We start from the raw sequence: 17,072 nt of genomic DNA on the forward strand, positions 1-17,072 counted from the left end.
TTTTTGTAAATCTTCCATTGCTTTTTTATTATAAAACAAAATTTCATCAACATTAGTAAAATGGTTTGGCTACAAGAGCACAATAGTGCTTGTAAAGGGTTTGTAACAGCTATCTTAGCTACTGTTTTTCATTCAGGATCAACACCATCTTGTATATATACAAAAAGTACAGTGCCCCAGCAGGATTTTCAGGCAGCTCTCATCACACCATGCACTTCCACTGCCTTGTTCTCCACTACATTCCTAATCCCTCTTTAATTACCCTGTCTGTTGGCTCTTTTGCCTTCTTCCAGTCCTTATCAGTGCCTTGCTGCCCACTCTCTTCCAATCCCATTCATCTATTCATCTGCTTAATGGCTGAAACTTTTCTAAGTATTCCAAAATGAAAAAGAAAATAAACCTGCAAATCTGGAGAAGGAGAGTGTCTGGAGAATTAATAGAGGAAAACTCTTTTTCAATGTCATAATCCCATCAGCAATTTTAAGAACCACTACTCTTTAAACCAGGGGTCCCCAACCTATGGTCCGCAACCTGCTACTGTACCATGGCTTCTTAGCCACCGGGCGCCGGGAATAACTGGTGAGCCCCTCCCATTCCCAGTAGCACCGCCGCGCAGGTGCTAGCAGCCCCATTTATGCATGTGCAGGGATGCTAGCACCACTGTTGACATCATGCAGGTTCCAGCGGCCTGTTTGTGCATGCATGGGGGCGCCAGCAGCCCGTTTGCGCATGCGTATGGGTTCCAACGGCCCGTTCACGCATGCATATGGGCACCAATGCACATGCTGTGTGTGTGCATGGCCCACTTGCATGTGCATGTGCACACTAGCGCTCCCATCATGTGCACGCCCATTTGTGCATGTGTGCATGGGGCTGCATGCATGCACATTTCCCTAATCCTCTCTTTCCTTCCAGGCCATCAAGCCAGAAAGTTTGGGGAATTCTGCTTTAGACTACAGAGAAGACGCTAGAAAGGCTTTTAATGACAAATACATAGTAGCAAAGATGCGCACACCTAGAAAAACCGGATGAAGTTATCTTAGAACAACCTTTTAAAAATATATTTCTTCCCACTATTGACTTCAAACCAAATCTGTCATTAATTAATGAAATAGCCATAAACCACTGCCTTTTTTATGTTTACCCTTTGCTTACAGTTTAAAGCAAAACTCTACAAAATAACTGCAGGCAAAATTAGTGAAAAGAAAATACTTACAGGAACATTGACTGCATAATGAAGCCCTTGGGGAAGTCTGTCATGTCCCTCTATGTCATCATCATTTTTCACCGTCTCTTCATGAACCATAAGTTCATCATGTGGGATCATTTCTTGCGGTCGGAGTTCACTTTCTTGTAAAACTTCATCTGCAGAAAGGATTTCTTGACGTGCCATAGCCCGGTCTTGAAGCACTGCTCCTTGCCGTTCCACAGAAATTGCCGACTGGTCAGAGGTGGCACCCATTCCAACCATATCCCTCGATGACTGCATCTGTTCTATGCTACCACATTTAAGAAACAATCCTCCTAGCTTATCTTCAATGTTCATTCTTAAGTGCAGTAACCTATAAAAATGGAATTAATAAACCGAGTTGAAAACTAGATATGAGATACAAACGTAAGACTTGCTGACAACACTGCTGAAAGGAATGTTTCCTGACTAAGTACAGTATAGGGAACACAATATACTTTACTGATGAGACAAAATCTAACTACAGGAGCTTTGCCAATCCCCTCCCAGAAAATGAAGTAGGTCCCCCCCCCAAACAAATAAAATACTTCAGGTAACCCTTAAATCTCAAACGTAGCATATACAGAATGAAAACCACGTACATTATTAGAAAAATACACACAACAGGATGTATTTGCCCCAGATATTTAGCATTAAGGCACCGAGTTTCTTGAAGAATGTCAGAGTGCACTCCTAGGTCACTGGGAGTCATAGGACATTCAGAAGATTTCCTCTTCCAAGAATGGGGTGAGGATCTGACTTCCGAGAGGAGGGGGGGGGAAACAAAACCTAGAACTGGATTCCCCTCTCCCAGACTGTCTTAAAAGCTTCCACAGATTTTTTTTTTTACTGAAGTTCCAACATCAGAAAAAAGGAAAATGAGGGACACTGGAGACCACACTAGACTGAGGAAAACTTTACATTGGTGGAATCCAAAGGTCTCCTATTCATTAATCACCCAACATAGAAATATTTATACCAACCCTAATATTGGTCTGAATAATTTCTCTCCAATTACTTGCAAAGAGGGAAAACAGTAAGTAGTTGCCACCCTCATTTTGGCTCTGTACTAGGAGTGCAGCAGGGCTTTGGATACGAAAGGCTACCATATCAAATCAGAGGCATAAAGGCAATGGTGGGATTCGCACCAGTTCGGCAGAACCGGTAGCTAATTTTTTGTTGCCCAGGCCTAGAATGGACTTCCGGAACTGGCATCCACACAGAGAACCAGTTGTTCACATATTTGAATCCCACCACTCCATAAAGGACTGACCTATTAAAAGTCAGCATTATAAAAAATACAGAAATGTATATCTGCAAAGTGGAAACCTAATTTGCTAGCATGTAATCTAACAAAACAATACGATTTAATTATGGACTACTTTAAGAACAAAGGAATGCTTAATTTCACCCACTTAATGGCCATTTTCTATTAAAAAGTTGCCTCCAAGGGGTCTTCAAGGACAGCCTCCTTGAAAATAAGAGAGTTCCAATGTCCGATTGTGAAGTGATTATAGAGCATGATTGACTGCCTGAAGGGTCTCCCAACTGACACACCAGATGGATCTGTGCAAAGGCCCTCCTAGCCATATCTGCAACCTGCTCTGTGACCTCCACATTGCACTCCAGTCTCAAATGAGAACGTGCAACACAAGACCAAACTGGGACGTTTGTAAGCTGATTTAATATGTCAATTCCTCTATAAACCCATAAATGCAAAACCCAAACAAACCACATTCAGCCTGGGATTATCCCAAAGTGTAAATCTGTCAGAAGAATAAGAATCAGAATTACATTTCTGCCCCTAAATCTTTCATATGCACCTTGCTACCTTTATAACTGAAAATGCAGCAGAATCTTGATTAAAACAATTATCCAAAGAAACAAGTTTCAGCTAAGGTATTGGTAGGATATAATTTAAAACTGTGCCCACAATTGTTTTTTAACCTGTTAAACTAATATAGTCAATGGTAGAGTTGAAAATCAGGAAAGTTAAAATCTCTGTTTTAATCTATCAGCCATAATTTAGATAAAGAAATACTAGGGGAGGGTTGTTCTTATTAAAAGCATTCTTCAAAACTCACCAAACCTGCTTTAAGTTCCTTAAAAGTATTAGCAAGGAATTCCTTCTAAGAATTTTAGAATAATATTCATTATTACATTTACCTTTCCTTATAACAAATAGGTAGGTACATCTTTCTCTATTATCTATCCATTTATATAAAAATAAATCTGGGACAAGCAGGTTGAAATATTTATGTCCAGAAACGAAAAAACTGTTCTTACAATAATTATTCCAAGATATTTAAACTATTCAAGAATTCAAGGAATAAACTATTTTTCACAGATGTTCACAAATATATTTACAGCCTATGGCAAATTTAAAAAGTCTGCATTCAGTTTTGGTCATCATGATGTAAAAAAGATGTCGAGACTCTAGAAAGAGTGCAGAGAAGAGCAACAAAGATGATTAGCGGACTGGAGGCTATAACATATAGGGAAAGGTTGCTGGAATTGGGTATGTGTATTGTAATGAAGAGACAGGTGAGGGGTGACATGATAGCAGTGTTCCAATATCTCGGGGACTCCCACAAAGAAGAGGGAGTCAAGCTATTCCCCAAAGCGCCCGAAGGCAGGACAAGAAGCAACGGATGGAAACTAATCAAGGAGAGAAGCAACCTAGAACTAAGGAGAAACTTCCTGACAGTTAGAACAATTAACCAGTTGAACAACCTGCCTCCAGAAGCTGTGAATGCTCCAACACTGGACGTTTTTAAGAAGAGACTGGACAGCCATTTGTCTGAAATGGTATAGGGTTTCCTGCCTCAGCAGGGGGTTGTACTAGGGGACCTCCAAGGTTCCTCCTCCTCCTCATTATTATTATTATTATTATTATTATTATTATTATTATTATTATTATTATTATTCCAATTAATCAAAATACCTAATAATTTACCAAACTGTGGCATAATGCCAATAAATTTTGCCACAAAACATTAATAATTTCTAATAAGACACATATTATCAACATATAATTTGTTCAACTCAAGCCACTTTTATGGCCCGAATGTGATTGCCTGACAAAAAAGGTCAAAATAAATATAAGAGGAGAGGTCACACTTGATGAATTCCATCAAACATCTTGACAGGTAAAGAAATAGTCCCACCTGTAATGATCCTGGTCTTCAATAAATAAAAATGAAGGAAATCCGTGTTTGGCCAAATCTTGTCTCAAAAATTTCAACTACTCTATATTAAAAGCCCTTTCTTCATCTAATAATAATTTTTTTTTAAAGTAATGTATATCAATTAATAACGTAACAGATAAAAGGCTTGTTGACCTTATATGAAACTAGACTGCAGGAATTAAAATAAAAGTACAACAAACTTTCAATTTTTTAACTATTTGGGAAGATAAGAGTTACTGTTAAATCTAAATTTTAGCAGTCTGTATCAGAGTTCCCCAACCTTTTCGGCTTTGCAGACTGGGGTGGTGGTGGAATAGATGTTTCTGCACGGTGCTCGTGCAAATGGAGTGCACGGCACACACTTGCCCTCTGCACACGCAAGTGGGAATGCATGCAGGTGCTCGTCTGCCACTTCCACGGCCCAGTTCCGAAAGGCTCAAGGCCTGGTAGTGGGCCCCGACCTGGGGGTTGGGGACCCCTGGTCTTTATAACAGGGTTGCTGTCAACATTTTAGTATCAACATCTATTAAGGAATCAAGCAGTAACTTGTATAATCAGCCAAACCTTTACCAGGTTTCAAAAGCACTGTTATATTATCTTGATAGAAGAAACTGAAAGAAATTTTATTCAGGCAAGCTTCATTATAACCTTCCAACTATGAAGAAGACTCCAATCCCTCTTCATTATGTATATTATATTACTAAGTTGGACTAAGAATTTTTTTTCATAACTTAATGTAATTAATATAATTCTTAATATAATTCTTATACATATAAAGGTGTAGCCAGATAATTAACTTGGTGATATGTAATCTTTGGAGGAACTATAGTAGATAAAATGATTAATTTCTCCTTCAGTAACTTTTTCTTTATTATATGAGAATAAAAATAAAAATAAATCATTATATATTTTGTCCTGAGCATCCTTAGTAGAAATAATATCTTGTGGTTTTTTTAATTAGGAAGCCAATAATTTCCAAGTCTTGTCTTATATAATTCTCTTTCTCTTTTTTCTTTTTATCTATCTATCTATCTATCTATCTATCTATCTATCTATCTATCTATCTATCTATCTACCTACCTACCTACCTATCTTCCATGTTTTTAGACTGCCCATCTCCCTCAAGGATGAAGTCCATAAAAGGAATTAAGTTTCAACTGAGCAGATATAAAAGCTTTCTGTTTCAAGTGTAAATTGCTTTATATATGGACTCACAAGTTCCTTAATTCTTTTCTTCAAATGCTTTTGCTTAGATTTTTTAATATTTTTTTCCATGAAGCATAAATAACAGATATATATGTCTTAAAATGCATCTGAAACACAAATAAAGTTCACAGGGTACTTGTCTTTTTATAAAAAAAATCTTCAAAATCCTTACTTCGCGTCTTTTATAAAATGTGATAATGAAAAATAAAGCAAAACAATCAAGCATATATGTTGGGATCAAAAAAAAAAAGGAAAACATGAAAAGTATATTTCCTTCAGCCCCAAATTAAAAGTGGAAATTTCCAGAAAGCAAAACAAGGTAAAATGGAATCAGAAGTTTTTGTTTCTTTTGTTGCTTAGGTAAACACAGATGTGTAGTTAGCACTGTACTAAGGTTATTTTTAGTTTCTGTGTATTTTAGTCTGCTTTACTGCCAATATCCATTGCCTTTATTCAATCTCAGGCTGTTTGATTAATTCAGGATTTTGGTGCAGAAAATTCCCCACTTTCTTACACATTCTATATTATCCTGGAATTTGTCCAGAATATTATAATTTTCCTGTGAATCTATTAAAGAACTTGGAGCAGCAGTATATAATGTTAGCACTATAATCTTTTAACCTGAGACATTAAAGGTTTACATTTTCCTTTCACTTATTTTTAATAAAATTGATTTTTAAATTGTAGATTGGGTATTCTTATCCAACTCTCAAAAGAGGGGAAAGATTTACCCGGTCATACACTCCAAAAGTTACAGGGCTATATGATCTAGAGATTTAATTACTGTTGTTATAATTTCAATATCACTAATCATATGTCGTGGCTAATGTTGGTCAAGTGTGTTCTTCATTTGAGCTCTACCCATAAACCTGGGAATTGCGTAGGTAGCATGTAATTATTTCTGAACTCCACAGCTCCACTATTTGCAATTGGGCTATTTTAAATTGTTCTAATCCAATTTCTAAGTCTTTGTGGTACTCCATCTGGTGCCCCAATAACAAAACACTCCTCTATTTTGACTTTTAATATACCATTCCTAAGCTACTGCTATAATTTGATGATGTACAACTGCCCATCCATACAGTATATTTTTCAAAATGCTCATAGAGTATGCTTTGGTTGTTTCTCAGTGTTGTCTGTGTTCAGCCTGCTAGCTAGTTCTGCTTGGATCCTGTTCGTTCTTATCGTGTTCAAGTACTTTTCCAGATCTTTTAGTATGGTACCTAGCACACCAACCACTACTGGCATCACTGCAAATTCCTTTTCCACATTTGCTTGCTATCTCTTGCTATTTCTCTGCTTCTTCTTTCTCATTGACCCTTCTATTGCCAGCTACTGTGCTGTCAATTATCCACACTTGTTTCTTTATAACTAAGTCATAACTGGCTTATTATGGACTAAATCCTTACTGGTTTGTATGTGTAGGTCCCATGGGATCATGACCTTTCTGTTGTTCGTCAATATTGTGACTGGGTTGCTGGTAAGATGTAATTCTTACCAAGATTCCAATAACACCACTTTACTGTATCTTTTAAATAGTCAGTGCAATCCTCTCACATCCACATACCAGGTGTTCCTCCTGTTATTTGCATAACTGACAAGTTTCCTCAGTTTTTACCTTTAATTACATTTATATATCGTGACAGTTCTTGAGCCACTAAAATCAGCTCTTCTGTTTCCTTCTTTAATGTGCCTTTTTGAAACCATTGCCATGTATTTTCATTTACTAACTTCCCTTGAATGATGTTAAACTAATGGCTTATTTTGCCAATTCTGCATTTGCATCACCAGCTGCTCATTCTAGTATACATGCTTGGTTTCATTGCTTTTCAGTACTGTATACCTTCCTTTGTTAGGTCATTTAGCTTCTCTTCTTGGCTACTCTTAAAGTATTCAGCCAGAAATCTTTTCCCCCCCAATTGTTTCCTTCATTTGCATGTCTGCTTTCATTAAAGGGCACATATGGTGTATCAATCTCACTATAGGGATGCAATGCGCAGTCTATGATCAAAATTTCAATCTAATGCTTCTACCTCAGTTTGTGTCTGCTTTACAATTCCAGCAGAATATCAAAAAGTAAGATAACCCAGGTCATAATGCCTTTAAGAGCATTTTTGTCATTAAGCTTGGACTCTCCTTACCTTTATATATACCTTAGTTAGAGTGGTTTGACCTCCACTTGTTTAATACTACTACACCTAATATTTCAGTCTATCATTCTTAACCTTTTTTTCTTGGTTTATTATTAGGGACACATATTTATTTAGCTGAACATATTGAGGCCTCTGAACTATGGTGCTGGAGAAGACTCCTGTGAGTCCCTTGGACTGGAAGGTGATCAAACTGGTCAGTCCTAGAGGAGATCAACCCTGACTGCTCTTTAGAAGGCCAGATCCTGAAGCTAAAACTCAAATACTTTGGCCACCTAATGAGAAGGAAGGACTCACTGGAGAAGAGCCTAATGCTGGGAAAGATTGAGGGCAATAGAAGAAGGGGACGACAGAGAATGAGGTGGCTGGATGGAGTCACTGAAGCAGTAGGCGTGGACTCCAGAAGATGGTAGAGGACAGGAAGGCCTGGAGGAACGTTGTCCATAGGGTCGTGATGGGTCGGACACGACTTCGCAACTAACAACAACAACAACAATATGACAATGTCATTGCTATAATTTTGATTGTATGAAGTTGTGATTTGATTTTTAATGTTGACTTTCTATATACAGTAGTACTTTCTATATACAGTAGTACAGGGGTGTCAAACTCAATTTCACTGAGGGCCACATCAGCGTTATGGTTGCCTTCAGGGGGCCGGGTGGGCGTGGCCAGGTGGGCGTGACCAAGTGGGCGTGACCGGGTGGGCGTGGCCAGCTCAATGCTGCTCACTCAGCGCAGCTTACTCGAAATGCCTAGGTCAGGAGAGAACACATTGCACCAGCTAATTTGATGTGGGGACATCTCATTGCCCCACAAGCTCTTCACCTCCCCAAACATCTGCAGCCAAGCATGTGCAGAGGATGGAAAGGGCCTTCTTCCCAAGCCCAGGCATGATTGGTAGTTTGTTAGCTCAAATGTAGATAGCCTCCTAGTCTCCAAGCTTGGAGAGAGAGTGTGTGTGTGTGTGTGTGTGTGTGTGTGTGTGTTCCTTCTTCTGCCTTGACAGATCTCTGGAGAGCAAGAGGAGGCAGGGAGCAGCACTTCCCAGTCCTGCATGAGGGAGGCTGGCCCTTCTTGAAAGGGAAACCCCATTTCCACTCATGCGTGGAAAGGATGCTGGCTGGTTGGAGCAGCCTTCCCTCATGCAGCTTCCCTGCCAACTTATGCTCCTCTCCAGAGATCTTCCCTCAGCAGCGGCCGGCAAAGAAGCTCGCACGCGAAACAAGCCTGGCAGAGGAGCCGGAGCAGCGAGCAAAGACGCCCGGCCTGGATCCTGCAAGGCCCGGCCGAGACGCGTCCCCAGCAGCGGAGCTGCTCCAGCTCCTCTGCCGGGCTTGTTTTGCATGCGAGCTACTTTGCCTGAGGCTGCTGGGGACGCGTCTCGGCCGGGGCCTTGCAGGATCCGGGCCAGGCACCTCTGCTTGCCCTCAGAAGCACCTGGCCCAGAATTGCATGCGAAAGAAGCCCGGCAGAGGAGCTTCAGCACAGATGCGCCCGCGGGAGCTGAGCCGCTTGTCTCCTCGTTCGGGCGCTGTGGAGGGCGAGCCGAGGCGCCCGGGCCGATCCTGCAGCGCCCCAGCCCAGATGCCCCCACGAGAGCTGAGCCGTTAATCTCCTCGTTCGGGCACTGCGGAGGGCGAGCCGAGGCACCCGGCCTGATCCTGCAGCGCCCCAACCCAGATGCGCCCGCGGGAGCTGAGCCGTTAATCTCGTTCGGGTGCTGTGGAGGGCGAGCCGAGGCGCCCGGCCCGATCCTGCAGCGCCCCAGCCCAGACGCGCCCGCGGGAGCTGAGCCGTTAATCTCGTTCGGGTGCTGTGGAGGGCGAGCCGAGGCGCCCGGCCCGATCCTGCAGCGCCCCAGCCCAGACGCGCCCGCGGGAGCTGAGCCGCTTGTCTCCTCGTTTGGGCGCTGCGGAGGGCGAGCCGAGGCGCCCGGCCTGGATCCTGCAAGGCCTGGCCGAGATGCGCCCCCAGCAGCGGAGCCGCTCCTCGCCCTCCGCAGCGCCCGAACGAGATTAACGGCTCAGCTCCCGCGGGCGCGTCTGGGCTAGGGCGCTGCAGGATCGGGCCGGGCGCCTCGGCTCGCCCTCCGCAGCGCCCGAACGAGATTAACGGCTCAGCTCCCACAGGCGCGTCTGGGCTGGGGCGCTGCAGGATCAGGCCGGGCGCCTCGGCTTGCCCTCCGCAGCGCCCGAACGAGGAAACAAGCGGCTCAGCTCCCGCGGGCGCTTTTGGGCTAGGGCGCTGCAGGATCGGGCCGGGCGCCTCGGCTCGCCCTCCGCAGCGCCCGAACGAGGAGATTAACGGCTCAGCTCCCGCGGGCGCTTTTGGGCTGGGGTGCTGCAGGATCGGGCCGGGCGCCTCGGCTCGCCCTCCGCAGCGCCCGAACGAGGAGATTAATGGCTCAGCTCCCGCGGGCGCGTCTGGGCCGGGGCGCTGCAGGATCGGGCCGGGCGCCTCGGCTCGCCCTCCGCAGCGCCCGAACGAGGAGATTAACGGCTCAGCTCCCGCGGGCGCTTTTGGGCTGGGGTGCTGCAGGATCGGGCCGGGCGCCTCGGCTCGCCCTCCGCAGCGCCCGAACGAGGAGATTAATGGCTCAGCTCCCGCGGGCGCGTCTGGGCCGGGGCGCTGCAGGATCGGGCCGGGCGCCTCGGCTCGCCCTCCGCAGCGCCCGAACGAGGAGATTAACGGCTCAGCTCCCGCGGGCGCTTTTGGGCTGGGGTGCTGCAGGATCGGGCCGGGCGCCTCGGCTCGCCCTCCGCAGCGCCCGAACGAGGAGATTAATGGCTCAGCTCCCGCGGGCGCGTCTGGGCCGGGGCGCTGCAGGATCGGGCCGGGCGCCTCGGCTCGCCCTCCGCAGCGCCCGAACGAGGAGATTAACGGCTCAGCTCCCGCGGGTGCGTCTGGCCCGGGGCGCTGCAGGATCGGGCCGGGCGCCTCGGCTCGCCCTCCGCAGCGTCCGAACGAGGAGATTAATGGCTCAGCTCCCGCGGGCGCCTCTGGGCTGGTGCACTGCAGGATCGGGCCGGGCGCCTCGGCTCGCCCTCTGCAGCGACCGAACGAGGAGATGAAACGCCAAAGCATGCCAGCAGAGGTAACAGAGCGGCTCTTTCTCTGGCCTCCTCAAGTCCGCCCCCACCCACACAGCAAGTAGAAAAAGGTCCCACTCACCTTTCCACTCCTCCTGTTTCTTCCTCCGTTGACTCCACGTGCAGTCCAAAGAAGCAAAGAAGTTTGTAGGCAGTCCCACAAACCAAAGAAGTTCATTCAATCAATTCGAACTTTGAGAGTTGTTTTTTTTTTTGTGAGCAGTTTGAATTGATCGATTGAATTTTTTTAGTCCCACTTTTTTTTTGGAACTGGGAGGAGGCTGCCTGGGCTCTGGCCAATGAGCTGTTGAGGGGCTAATGAGCTGCAAATGTTGCTGGGCTCCACCAGCACTTGCCTCCTACTGAGCAGGTGCTCAGCCGGGCCGGCGCCAAGGTGGTGGGGGCCGGACCTTTGTAATTTCTGGGAGAGTTGTGCGGGCCGGATTCAATCATATGGCGGGCCGTTTGTGGCCCGCGGGCCTTGTGTTTGACATGTCTGCAGTAGTACTTTGTGAACACCCATGTATGTAGCATTGGATCATTTTTCTCAATAAATAGAATGTTTCAGACTCATTTAATTGGGTTCTCTTTGTAACTGGTTTTAGGACTTGAATGGGTAAAAAAAATCACATTTTAGGTCACATTTATTCAGAAACATTGAAAATTTAAAGAGGTTCATAAACTTTTAAGCATTACTGGAGTTTCAAGTAATCCATATATAGGAGGTGCAGAAGCTGAATTGAAGTTTCAGGGTCAGATATCCAGTCCACAGTTTAGTCAAAATTATTAACAGGAAACTCAACAGTGTTACCAATAGTAAGAGGAGTATTCCTGAAATATTATTCTGATGTTAATGTAATGGTATATGGGAAAAATCTTAGGAGGCAGGATGAAGTGATGCTACCTAGACAATGGTCAGATGAATTTTACTCGTCATGAGGCCAGCCTTAACAAGCAGACCAGACAGGAAACACAACCAGATAAAACTAATTCTATTTTATTGCAAAGCTATATCAACAGAATTTTGCAAGTCTGAAAGTAATATTCTCTCGCTATCACCTTTACAGAAATTAGCAAGGATCCCTTTGAAATTCTTGCTCAGCCCACTATGCAGCTATGGGTTATGCTCTCTCTTATCTGACACTTCCCTAGACAGCATCTCTTTGCCCCATCACCCAAGGTCTTTCCCACATATTATTACAGTTAACTTGGCTGATTTATTCACAACTGATTGTCAGCTATATTTCCCACAAGTGCATTGGGTTTTTAAAATAATTTTGTGATTCACTTCAGTCATTTCCAAGCACTTTGAAATCCAGTCAAACACCTTAGCCAAGCAACATGCTCATTTCTCCTTCTATTTTCTAAAAGCAGTTTATTAGAAGCTTGTCTTTAATATCCTTTGTGTTTTGTCTATTTCCTTTCTGTTTAGTTCAGGGGTAGGCAACCTTGGCTCTTTTATGACTCCTGGACTTCAACTCCCAGGATTCCTGAACCAGCATGGCTCAGCTTGGAAACCTCTCCCTTTCCCCTTAGCATGGCTGGCTCACGAATTCTGGGAGTTGAAGTCCACGAGTCATAAAAGTCATAAAAGAGCCAAGGTTAGTTGGTAACACTTATTGTTTTCTAAATGATTTGAATAGTACCTGCTTGAATATCTGATTTTGAATAGCACCAGTCAAAAGTTCAGTTATTATTATTGTTATTTCTCTGCTACTTATTGGTCAGGTACTCAAATAAAGCAACTACACCAAGGTGGGTCAGAGTCTGTAAATTCAGAGGATTTCTGGAGAAGAGTTGAGACCTCCTCCCACTTTTCACACAATGGGCTCAGCTGTGCCACAAGAGATCTATATTACAGTTGCCTATCTGACCAACTGAGAATCAAGATACTAAGAAACAATCAAGTCAGGAACACATAAAATATGGAATTGAAGAAAAATAATATTCTTTCTTTGAAAGATTTAAATATCACCATATATTCACCAAATTAAATTCCAACAAATAATGCTATAGTGTTCTCCAATTTTTCTAGATCGGTGGACTGGCGGACGTGGCGGTGGCGGGGCGGGAGAGGATGGTTTCACACGCATGCATGCACTTTCACAAATGCAGCTTCACAAGCAAGCGTGCACGCTCACCTGCCACTTCCACAGCTCGGGTCTAAACAGGCTGAGTCCTGGCAAGGGACCATGGACTGGGTTTGGGGCCCCTTGCTGTAATATGTTCCACTTACAATAAATAAATATAGCAAGAATAATGTTGGGATGTGGTGGCACAGAGCTTTAATGATACTGGAACTTCTGGCCAGAAATGGTCTGCACTTTGGTGCTTTGAGCCTGGCTCCATGAGATGGAGTGAGCTCCCATCACTCAGTCCCTAGTTCCTGCCCACTCAGCTGTTCGAAAGCTTGCAATATTGCAAGTAGATAAATGGGTACCACTTTGGTGGGGAAAAAACCTAGCTGCATTCGTGTGTTTAGAGAGAAGAAGCCAGAGCTGGACCTGTCTAGACGGGAGGCATTGCAATACAAGGCAAGGTGAGACCAGCAGAGGCGCCCAGAAGCTGTGCCCAGAAGCTGTGCCACTAGTTAATTGATGTATAGATACTGCAGTTCACTCCTCATGGTGCACCAAGGATAGATGCACAACTACCAAAAGAATGAACTAGCAATCTAGGCTGTCAGGACTGTATTGTGTCTAGCATGTGTGTTTCCCTACGATAGATAGATAGATAGATAGATAGATAGATAGATAGATAGATAGATAGATAGATATAGATAGATTAGATAGATAGATAGATAGATAGACAGACAGACAGACAGACAGACAGACAGATATAGATAGATAATATTTTGATCCATGCAAAGAGAACTAAATACTTTTTAAAATATCTTTTATTACACATATCAGAGAAGACAAGCCAATGGTAACTATGGTTCCCAAAAATATTTTCAGTGATGGTCCTGATAGGTCAGGCACATCTTAGGTTTACATGGCAAGAAAAGGAAAACTATATTTAACAGCGTTATTTTTCAACAAGCAGTGCAGCTTTAAAGAAATAGTAGCTGAAATTTCAAAAATATCTGGATAGTGAAACAAGGCAGGCAAAGACTAAATTGTACCTATAAGAGAAACTGTTCGCAAAACAAGCTAATAGAATATGCATATATTACTCACTCATTAAGGGCATATAAACTCCAGTGAGCTAGTATGTACCTTGGTTAAAAAAAGGGCAACTTTTAAACATAGAGTTCTTCCTACTCTCAAAATTATATTCATCTTCCTTGGGTATTGGTAAAATTTAGCAGATATGAGACAAATAAATTCCTCATTTATTGTGGCCATACAATAAATGAGGAATCTGTATATTTGTATACAATAGTCCCAATTCTTTTTAAATCTGTCTGCCAAAATATATGGAGGATGGATGATAAAAGCTGATTTACTCATTTCTTTGCAAAGAAATCAAGAGCTGCCTGCATTTTGGCTCAAACGCTTGGAAAATTCTAAACCCTGCTTCTCTGATGACCACCACTGCTATATGCAGAAGCAGCTTTACATCAGACATGTCAAACACAAGGCCCGGGGGCCAGATGCGGCCCGCGAAGTGGTTTCATGTGGCCTGCAAAGCCATCCTGGAAACAGTGAGGGAACGGCCCCCACTGCCTTGGCCCTGGCCCAGAGACCCTCCTCCTGCCAGAGACCCTCAGATCTGTCCCACTCTTGCCCAGGCGACCATAGGCACCCTTGATGCGAACGATGTAGAGCTGGCCACGCCCACCCAGTAGACCATACAGTCTGGCCACGCCCACCCAGTAGGCCACGCCCACCCTGACCATACCCACCCAGCTCCTTGAGGGCAATCGCAATGCTGATGCGGCCCTCAATGAAATTGAGTTTTGACACCCCTGCTTTACATGATTTAATAAAAGCTATTAGCTACACAAAGAAAACATGAAAACAACAGGTTCAGGTAAACGTTGCACAACTTTTAATATTTTCATCATCTGTCACTGAGATTCATAAATTTAATTATTGGCCTCTACTATGAAAAGTTCAACTGATCTTTTTTCAGTTGAAATATCAAGGAGGGAATAATTAATTCTTAATCATATTAAACTTTGTGGAAACGGCTTACAATTTCCTACTTTTATCTCTGGAATTGTTTTTCCCATTATAGACTACATCCTGGGGATTTCCTGATCGCTCCCCATCCAAGCAACATTTGCTTTTTCAAGGTAAACCAAAGTCATCTAAGTATTACTTGATATAGACAATTGTATGTTGGTATATTATGAGTATTTGCATATCTAGTATCCCTTCAGTGGAATAGGCTCCATTTACTCCTCTGAAAACTTTGCATTCTCCCATCTGTTTTGAAAGTCTCAAGAATCTTCTATAAAAAAGTAGAGAATAAAAGGAAAGAAATCTAGAGCTACAATAAATGTTTTACTACCTCTGCTAAATATTATGAGTGGTTGGCATTGTCGAAAAATTACAGATGCTAAGAATATCAATTAGCCAAAGAAAATCTGCTCGTATAATTCTAAACTGGACAAATAATAACATACTTGAAATTTTAAGAAAGAAAGAAAGAAAGAAAGAAAGAAAGAAAGAAAGAAAGAAAGAAAGAAAGAAAGAAAGAAAGAAAGAAAGAAAGAAAGGAATTGTTACTATCATATATAATTCCATAAAAACAGAATTTAAATCTGTGAAACAGAAATATTGATATTTCTGACAACTCCTAGTATTGTTGTTGTTGTTAGCTACGAAGTCGTGTCCAACCCATCGCGACCCTATGGACAACGTTCCTCCAGGCCTTCCTGTCCTCTACCAACTCCCAGTATATCTTGACCCAACGCCTAGGTCTGTTTGAAGTTAGGCAGATTTCTGCAGTTCTCAAGGAGGAGAAAGCGGAATTGAGTCCTGTCCCATCAAAAACTGAATGGAATGTGTGCCAGATAGATAGTCTAAAGTTATCTTTTAAAGGTTGCAGTGATTCAGAAGAAACTAACAACAGTTTTTAAGGCTAACTGAACAATCCATTATGCTCAATATGCTATCTTCACTTCAAATTAACCAAAACAATGAAAGCTTACTAGTGGAAATGTAAAGAAGGGATTGCATTATTTATATTTTCTAGAACAAATGCTGATGGGGAGCCAGAATCGTCCTCACGAGACAGCATAAGCAATTATACTGAAACACAGAAGACAACCCATTTCAAAGATATAAGATTTTAACACAGGTAGTTCTCCACCTACGATCATAATGCAACATGCCCCAGTCCCCAGATGAAGTCATTAAGTGTGGCTCCTTAAATGGAGAGCCTCAAGGGATGGGAAGACCCTGGGAGGCCTAACACAGACCTAGGCTAGGCTTAAGGCCTCTGGGGACTCAGGGAACGCAATGGAGGGAGAGAGATGGGGTGATATTATAGCATCCCTGTGGTCAGTTGTAAAAGCGAATGACTGAGGGACACTGCAGCAGCCGTAACTTTGAAACTTTGATCTTAAGTAGCTTTTTTTTTCTTTGGGGGGGGGGGTCTGTCATAACTTCAAGCGGCTGCTAGGTGACCAGTCATTAATTATCTAAATAAAGACCAAAAATGTTTACAAACTACCTATGAGATCACTGTTCAGAAAAACCAAGAGCTATGGTAAGGCCTATTCTTTAAATATTTAGAAAATAACAGAAAGAATCCATCTAGATCTGTTCGCTTTGTGGTACACATATTGATAACTTCCCTCACATAAGATCTGATATCCAGAATAGGACGGAGAGAACAGGACATAAAAGAACAGACATTATTGCCCAGAAATTTAGGATGAGCCTTTATTTGGATGAGAGTGTAATTTTTCTATTCTGGTAACAACCAAAGGAAGACACAGTGAAAAGTGTTACAGAAGTTTTTTAAAAATGGTAAAGTAGACATTTTATTAAACTTTCTTTGCTGGATAAGAGCCAACAGACTACAGATGGAGTGGATGCCTGAGAATATTTTTTTATCTATGGCTGTTTTAGAAAATACTAATGTCTCTGTAAGCTCATTTGCTATTTTAAGAATAACTGGATTTCTCCCACACAGTTGCTAATAGTATACTTTATCCTTATATAAAAGTTATGAACACCACCTTTAAAACACGTAAACAGTAATTGGGAAACCTGGCTGCCTAAGCAATGAAAAGAAAGGATCTCATCATTCA

General features: G+C 42.9%; 1 protein-coding gene across 2 annotated transcripts in view; it reads right to left on the minus strand.

Annotated features, from left to right (window-relative positions):
• Positions 1-17,072, minus strand: part of ZNF148 (zinc finger protein 148) — a 51,616-nt gene that overhangs the window by 22,856 nt on the left and 11,688 nt on the right. For both annotated transcript variants that reach the window (XM_083367704.1, XM_083367703.1), the window contains exon 2: positions 1,217-1,562. In XM_083367704.1, the coding sequence (XP_083223830.1) occupies positions 1,217-1,546 (330 nt within the window). In that variant the 5' untranslated portion in view covers positions 1,547-1,562. The remainder of the gene's footprint in view (positions 1-1,216; positions 1,563-17,072) is intronic.

This window comes from Vipera ursinii (assembly GCF_947247035.1).
Source record: "Vipera ursinii genome assembly, chromosome: 1".
In the NCBI taxonomy this organism is placed as follows: Eukaryota; Metazoa; Chordata; class Lepidosauria; order Squamata; family Viperidae; genus Vipera; species Vipera ursinii.